This window comes from Xenia sp. Carnegie-2017, unplaced genomic scaffold (assembly GCF_021976095.1).
Source record: "Xenia sp. Carnegie-2017 unplaced genomic scaffold, XeniaSp_v1 HiC_scaffold_14, whole genome shotgun sequence".
NCBI lineage: Eukaryota > Metazoa > Cnidaria > Anthozoa > Malacalcyonacea > Xeniidae > Xenia > Xenia sp. Carnegie-2017.
Window position 1 is genome coordinate 12,979,128 of NW_025813447.1, and position 8,650 is coordinate 12,987,777.

Consider the following 8,650-nt stretch of genomic DNA (forward strand, 5'->3'; position numbering starts at 1 on the left):
TCAAACCAAGGAATTTCGAAGGAAAATAAAACTCGCAAACCGTATTCCATTTTATTTTTCATTTCAACTATTTACAATTTCGATACGAAAAATGTCTTAATGATTATTAACATATCTAGTATTTCTAATTCAACCGTGGAGTTAGCGGTTTTTTTTTCATTTAAATAGTTCGACATTTTTGTGTTGTATGATTTAGATAGTGAAGTCGTTTTGACCTGATGTACTTGTGTGTCGTGGATGAATGTGGGAGATTGAACCGTAACATTGATATAGTTGTATACCAATAAGTTTGGTATATTACTTATTTCACATTCAATGTTGGTTGTGAAGCATTCGATGATAATTTGCCAGTCCCAAATAGAACATTCATTTAAACTTTATCGCCTAAATGGTTAAAAACAATAAAACATGTTTTATATTGTCAAGAATTAAGAGCTGAAATATTTTTCTGTTTTAAAAAGTTAGTTTTTGGCGTTTCTTGACTTAGAGAATGAGTAAAGTCTTATAAGCTCTACAGAGAAACAAGTACAGTCTTACATAAGGTTTTACTCAAAAACATTAAAGACGTACCGTCATCATATAATTCGAGCATACTTTTTCTTTTTCCCGTATCTAATAGCTGCATGCTTTTTGTGATTGCGCTCTCTTTCTTTGACTCACGATCTTGTGAATTGAGATTTACAAGCTGTCTGTCAGACATGTTCTCGAAAATATCTTCGTTGCTCATAAGAGCAACCTTTCTAGTATGTGTCTTAGAGTCTTCATTCTTCCCACAGGTCTCTTTGCATTGTTCTTTACATATATTATCAATAGTGGTTGGTAAATCGCAGTCACCAGTCTCTACAATATCGCTTGTTGCCAGCGATACACCCTCTTCTGTTGATTCATCAAGCGTTACACTATAAACCATACTAGATGAAGAGAGAGGACTGGGTCTAAAGCAACATCGCAATGCTGTTGGGATTGATGGCGTGCAGCAGGTGTCAGATTTGATACCATTCCCCTCGCGCTCTTTAAATACATAAAGTAAAAAATATGTTTCAACATATTAAAACCCACGAACAAATTGAATACATTCACACTATGTACAATTGATGATCAGATAAGGTTAAAAAATTCTCAAGTATTTTTACACACCAACAATATTCAACATACACAATGGACATGTGTAATTGGTCAAAAGCCAGGGATCTACACATTTGAGATGAAATTCATGGCCACATGAAACGACTCGAACATCCTTAACAAAAAAAAACAAACAATTGTTGGCAAACATAATGTATCATGCTGTGAATTTCGAGTCATATGATTCTCCTAACCTCTCCTTCTTTAAATTCCTCTAAGCAAATGACACAAAAAGCTCCAATATTTAAAGTAGATTGCTCATTAAATGCATGCTCTAAATTCTGCTCGTTTCTCATCGTTGTTTCTGTCTCATGTTCTTTATATTTTCTAGATTCCATTTTGTCCACTGCGTCAAAAGCCATTTTTGATAGAGAAGACTAAAAATCAATAATTTCAGAAATGAGCTTTGAAAAAGAAAAGACAGTGTTGCTTAATATACATCCTCGACGCAATACCTCCTTTTTGTTTTGCCTCCATTTTATCTGATTAAACAAAAGAGATAAAGATTAAACGAGAAATTATTCTCGAATTGTGGATTAAACGATGTAACAAATTACTTAGAAGTATCTTGAAACTAGTGAAGTTTCACGGAAATTTTCTCACCTTTATTAAAAGAATAAAGCAAGTTATAGTGACGAGAATAAAACAAGTCATAAAAATAACCATATCCACATATTCCCCGCGACTATCCTAATGAAGAAAAAAAATTTATTAGATGAGTAACGATATGGTTTATATAATTTGGAAATGATATACACGATTCACTTATTCAAAGCTTAAAAATATTTTGGGTCTAGTGTGTTATGAACGAGAATCTTTAAATCATGAATAAAAATATGAAATAGTGCGCTCACAATTTGATGCAAAAATTTGCATCGCAATATTCTGTCTAACTTGTCCCTTAATCTGCATTCTTCATTTCGTGTTAATTACACATAGATTTATTAACTGCTGTACAGTAGAACTGTAAACTCTTGTGAAAAATCAAATTATAGTATTTACAAGAATTTCTTTTATAAAGTGAAATGTTTTATGAACATAAAATGTACAAGAAATGTTGACTCACTTGCGTTTCTCGAATCAAAGGTTTTGTTGAAATCCTGGCTTTCAAGTTGTATTGTCTAAATTACATAATTAGGTTATTTTTGAACTGCTCTGCTACAGCTTTGACTATAAATCAAATCTGTCGACTACCTTTTGACAATATTCATCAATTTTTTAGCGTGTTCACCACTTAGGATTAAAACTGGACGTTCAACCAACATGTACTGTGAATCAAGCTGAGGTAGGTATAAATGATGATATTATGGTCAGTAAAAACAAGAATTTTTACCATTTCTATAAATATTACACTGTTAATGTTGTAAATAGTTAATTGAGTAAAATGATTTCACTTTTTCTTCATAGTTGGTTCATGGAGAAAAATTTTACTTTGAAAAGACAGTTATTTCTTTCACATATTAAATACATATATAAAATGAATAACTCTTTACATATGTACCATAAGAAAACTTATGTTTTTGCCTTAGAAATACAACTTTACCTCTTTTGCCGCTTGTGGACTGTCTGTGACATCAAATATGACTGCATTTGCACCATTTTTCACAGCACCAATTGCCTAACATGTACAAAGTTTAAAGTTTTGTTATATATGACAGAAGAAGAAAACATTTCTCGATAACTCGAAGCTATATATAATAATATTTAGATTACCTTTTTTACTGTGTTGTTGCATGATTGAGATTCATGTGCTGGTGTGGTCAGTTTTATGACACCAACCCATTCATCAGAATAGTAATGACTTCCTCTGGATATATTACACAGAGCAAATGGATGGATCTAAATTAATGAAAGTTTGAACAATAAGTATTAGGTGTTTTTGTTTACTGTGACTGTACAAAATTTACTAAAATGCTTAAATTCTGTTTTTAGTATTTTTATGCGTGACGTTCTTGCCTTGTGGTAAATTTTGATGGACACAAGTGAAGGTCATGTTGGTGAGTTTTTATAACAATTTTATTGATCTTATGTCCATTGACTGAGGTATTTTGAAGCAATCGTTATTAATATCTAAAGTTGAACACAAGAAATGCAATATTGTTGTGATTATTTTTAGTGAAAGAGGTTAAAATTTGTATGCATTAAATTCCACAACACAAAGCATCATATTTCAGCTAATTTATCGTGGCATAAACAACGTTCGTGCCTTTTTGATGATTGTAATTAAATCGCTTTTGAAATTCTCACATTTCTATCAATCTTATCTTCGTAACACAACATGCTTCTCATTGAAATTGTAAACATCAAAAAGAAAATATGTGTTGAATTTGTTGAATTAACGCGATAAATGGAAACCATATGCGAACGCTTAAAGTATTTTGAAATGTTGCAGATTTTTTTCTTCTGCGTTTGCCATTACGTGGAAAACCGTTTTTTTGTTTCTTTTGATATTTTTAACAATACGTAGAGAACGCCAAGTGTTAAATGATAATTTACATAGCCACGGTAAAGTTTTTGCTGTTTTTCACTGAAGGTTTGCTAAATAAAGTGAATTCTATCTGAAACTTTTTTCTGTTAAAATAATTCTACGTAGAATTATTTTATTGCATCGTGCTTGAGAATTTACCAATGACATAGTTATCTTTCGTTTTAGTTTATTAATTTAAATTTCGCTGCCTCTGTTATTTTGGAATTCTACGCGGACTGTTTTTCTTCATTGCTCGTAAAGTGAATGTTAAATAATTAATACATTTTTTTGTTAAAGTTACAATAAATCACAGACACATAAAAAGCAAGTTAAACACAAACACATTATCGACCATGATGTCTACTTTTTACTGTAATACACCAAGATCGAGATCATTATTTTTGCCTGCCTGTTCGACTCACTTTTTTATAGTACTTTGCAAGTGAAGTGAAAAAATACTTTAAGTCATTTAATTTAACTATTTATTATTGGATGTGAATTACTACTTTAAAAGAAATTGAATCAAGTAGTTTTTTAATTAATTCATAGTTAATGTTCTTCCGTGCTTTTAAAATTAACTCTGAAATATATTTGAAATTGATTGCAATATTCATTAGAAACGTAAACAATCTTAATCTCAAATGTATTTATTGTATAAACATGTCACGTTATTTCATAAATTTCAACTCACGGCGATACTGATTTTGTTAAATTTTGCAGATAACGATCGTATTTCTCAAATTGATCATTTTTTCAACGTACATCAAAGGAACGCCTATATTCGTACGCTGGACGTATCTATTTTTTATCATGCCTGACGCATTTCAGTCCAGTGTGTTTTAATCGATAATCCAGGCATATGCCATATTGATTTAAAAAGAAGTATATAGCAAACATGTACAAGAATGTAGGTATAATATTTCCATATGATCTCAATAACGCACAAGATTAATAAGTGGGTAATGTGCAATTATAATGAAACCTACGAGTATTTTGAAGTCATTTTTGATAAGCCTTAACAATCAATGGTACAACAATTTTTTATGAATGTTTATATTAAACATTTGGCATAAGTGAAATCGAATCAAAAATCTTAATATCTTTGTATAGGAAAGTTGTATTATCTACTCAAAAGTAAAGGATCATAAAAAAATGCAGGTCTAAAGCATGGTCCTCGCACTATAAAAAAATAGCCTTAATTACAGAAAACAATTTCATGGCTGAAAATCGTTTTTGCCGTCACCAAATATTCTACATTTTGATATTTTTCACTCTCTTAAAACAATTATAAATGTAAAGATTTTTAAATTGCTTACTTTCTGCACCCGAAATGATGAAAATATCCTTTGCTTGAAATAAACAAGCAGATTTTATGATATTCACAAGCAATACATAGTACGGTAAAAGCTGACAAAATAATTATTGCCTTCATAAGTTTTACGTAAATTTATTCAATTGTTTTTTGGTATGAATTGACGATTTTAACTTAAAATATTTTACGGGCTCCAACAATCCTTGCCACATTAATGTCAATATAAATACGCAGATGCTATCTATATCAATTTTGTCTTTATTTACTATTTTTTCGTCAAAATGCCATACTGTTCGAGGAAACTCTTTCAATCCAGAATTCGGCAGGTGTATTTGTTGCCAAAGCTACGCGCATTTCTTTAAACAAAATATCTCAAGCGAGCTGAGCGTTTTTGCAGCTTTTATGAATAATTACCGTCTGCTGCCGTGCTATATAAGTCGACGAACATTTTGAACATGTTTGACAAATGTTATTTTAAAAGTTTTGATCTGCTATTCTCGGTTTGACGAGAAAGCTCATTTGTTCAAGCGTTCTTGAAACAAATATTCATCGAGAAAAATTTTCACTTCATGCTGTTTCGAATTAATTCTAACAGAGCTATCATACTGAGTGGTTATAGCTTGCAGGAAATAATGCTATCCAATACTGACAGAAGTGAAGACAGATTTTCCTAAGTAGGTCGACAAGTGTATTTGTCAATAATAATAGAATTACTCGATCATATAGTGATAGTTTTCTTACATTTTTCACATGTCTCAATTGTCACCAACATTAGGTATTGAATTTGTGTTATTTTGTAAATTTGGTGAAAACCTATTTACTCTTGCGAAATACAGGCGCTTTTTTATTAATGATTCAATACAATTCCATCCTTGTGTGATAGTCACACAAATGCCACACATACAAATGTTTGCGAAATGTGTAATGTATTTATTTATAAAATATACTGCCATTTTACAAGTTGTACATTACGTTCCTCGCAATTTTGGTTAACCTACATCATTTTTATTATGAAATAACAGCACCGTGTTCCCTTTATTTACGTATCTTTCTCTTTTTGTCATTGAGTTTGCTTGATAAAATTATCATTCGCCTATCATGTCAATTACGGGACCAACTACAAACAAGTTGGCTTTGTAAAACACGAGAAAATATTCAATAATCGGTCATCATGAGAATCTTTATACTCCCCCTTAATTCCTCCGGCCTCCACAAGGGGTTCAAGCGTATTTGTAAAGCTGCTGAATACTTAGCCATGTGCATGATAGTTATTGTTAAAGTTTATTATTTTACAATACAAACATTGAATTTCACTTTTTTGACGAAAAACAGTAATATCTACACACGTAGCTTTTTGATTTAAACGTGCATGTTCTGCGTTGGAGCATTTTCAAAAATAAATTTCTACTAAGTATCAAATGTGTAAAAAGTAATTTTTGATTAGTCTCGACTTTTTGTATGAAACGAAAATGATAAGAATTTCATATTTTTCACTTTTCAATGCAATATTGAATAGATGTTAAAAGCTCAGTGTTAATGTTTGAATTTAGTTCAAGTTGTTAGAAGTTTTGGAACTCTTTAACTTCATTTTATCAATAAACGTATGTCACAACTTCCTCGATCGTTCGAAGTGTGTAATTATTACTGCATATAATTGATACATTTTGGCATTCTAATTGTCAGAAAGAATTCCGAATGAATTCGATTTGCACGAAATTTTCAAATAAACGAAACATCAATATTGTATTAATATGAGTGTAAACGGTTCCTTAAATGTAAATAGCTTGCCCGTATTTAAACTGTCGCATCTTACGATTCAATTTTGCTTCTAATGCTTTCCATTTAATGATGTGATAAAACTCGTTTTAAATTACGTTTAATTACTACATTTACAAGGGCGAATACAAACACTAAATGATGTTTTCATCCGACTCTTGACAAAACAATGTCGGCATTTTGTTATTGCGCCTGCCGACAGAAGGGAAGGCGCTTGTCTAAGCTAACACACGAATGTTTCTTCCGTATCTCTCATCTCTCCCGCGGTTTTTCCATATCATATGCGCAGAAAGCAATCGGCTTAATATACTTGACGAACAGCCGGCTACTCTGGTTAAACCTTAAGCATAATCTGACATCTCGTAAGAGGAATCAAATTATATTTCAAGTGCTTGACGGGAGACAACACTCATTGAAGGTTGAAACATTATTTGGGTTATTTAAGGTCCTGGGCCGTCTGGAAAATGCTGCATCATTTTAAAGTCTTTCGCGTGAAGCGCGTTGTATATTTCTTTTAATGAGTATCGCAGTCAGTATCAGTCACGAAATATCAGAGGAATTTTTTTTCGAAGTCAGTATTGTCACATGTTTTAAGTGTTACAATTCACTGACATAATTTTCACGTTAGAAAACACCATTGACTTTCATGCAATTTTAATCAAAAGGATGGCAAAGTTACATGCTAGCTTTTGGAATGCATCACAAGAAAGCCATGTTAGATCTAGTTGTTTCACTAACTGGTCACATTAGCCTTGCTGACCTATTACTTTGTAATTCATGTCAAGAAAAGAAGTCTTATGTGAAACAAAACAAAAAACTATATTTAATGCATCATATGTTTCAAATAGTAATACAATCGATGTGGCCTCACAAGTATTATCTAAGCTTTTGTTAATACTGCATTGTGTTTACACTGTTTCTTACATATATTCTATTCTGTTCAATTATTTCTAGAACACACCAGTTATCATGTGTTAAACACTTACCTGCAAAATATCCCCCTTTGCTTCAGTATAGCTTCCAATGTTCGCAAATATTCCTTCAAATTTATCCCTATACCTAGAATTCTCATCAGGACTATCTCGTACCACAATCTCAACAAAAGCAGTTTTTATGGCCAGTGAATGGGACAATACAAATTTGAAGTAAAGTAAAACTACAAGTACGAACGACGACGTTGCCATTGCAGTAATAGATTCGTTGTCAAACCAACAATCCAAATATAAACAACACTTGACTATGAGATTTGATAACAAAGTTACTGTGTCGATTTCTGCTGTTTCAAATGACCGGAAAATCTTCTGAACACTCAACTTTAAAAAATTGCCCTAAAGTGTAGTATTTCAATTGCTGCTCGTCTAATTCACACGATCCACTTCTGCACACGTTTGTTCGTTTAAGACTGCGCAGTCCGTTTCCCTCTCTTGGCTTCGCAATGCCTAGGTTGATCAACCGATCAATTATGCACGCCAGCTGTCATATGTTCGTAATTAAAAAATTATTAATTTGTTTGATTATTAACCGCTGCAAGAAACTTTGCGTCGGCGCTCTCTTTTACACGCTGTGGCGAGAGGCATTAAGATTGTGGCAATTACTATCACGAAGCATTAGGATTCTGCGACACGAACTCCAGTTCAAGTCAAGGTGTCGTAAAGTTGCCTACTAGATTACAACATTAATGCACGATTTCTTTCGATCAAATAAATGCGAAAATTGTGCTATCACCTCGACATCATAACGGAAATCAACAACCGATGTCGACTTTTTAGCACAACTAAGCACCCTGTGGACGCTGACGCGTTTCGTTCGGCATGCTTTTGTGAGTTTCCCGTATCATTGTCTAAAATGCCGCCTTTGTCTGATATTCGAACAGACAAGAATAGTGTTATCATCTTGTATTGTGTTCACTTGCGACTTATGTGAAAATTTATGCAGCTTTCTTTGGCCGCATGTTAAAAAGGCTTTCCATC

General features: G+C 32.3%; 1 protein-coding gene and 1 long non-coding RNA gene across 2 annotated transcripts; one reads left to right on the forward strand and one right to left on the reverse strand.

The window, feature by feature from the left end:
- Positions 1-26: 26 nt before the first annotated feature.
- LOC124435349 (E3 ubiquitin-protein ligase ZNRF3-like) lies at positions 27-8,450 on the reverse strand. Its single transcript, XM_046985283.1, has 11 exons — positions 7,667-8,450; positions 2,839-2,964; positions 2,669-2,743; positions 2,320-2,405; positions 2,192-2,246; positions 1,729-1,815; positions 1,581-1,607; positions 1,320-1,502; positions 1,138-1,240; positions 571-1,011; positions 27-384 (listed from the first exon to the last, which is right to left on the reverse strand). The coding sequence occupies exons 1-11, from the start codon at positions 7,862-7,864 to the stop codon at positions 371-373; spliced, it is 1,395 nt and encodes a 464-aa protein (XP_046841239.1). The 5' UTR covers positions 7,865-8,450; the 3' UTR covers positions 27-370.
- On the forward strand, positions 2,346-4,639 carry LOC124435353. The gene is made up of 3 exons (XR_006945004.1): positions 2,346-2,410; positions 3,058-3,122; positions 4,313-4,639. It is a non-coding gene; the product is annotated as an uncharacterized LOC124435353 (long non-coding RNA).
- Positions 8,451-8,650: the final 200 nt, after the last annotated feature.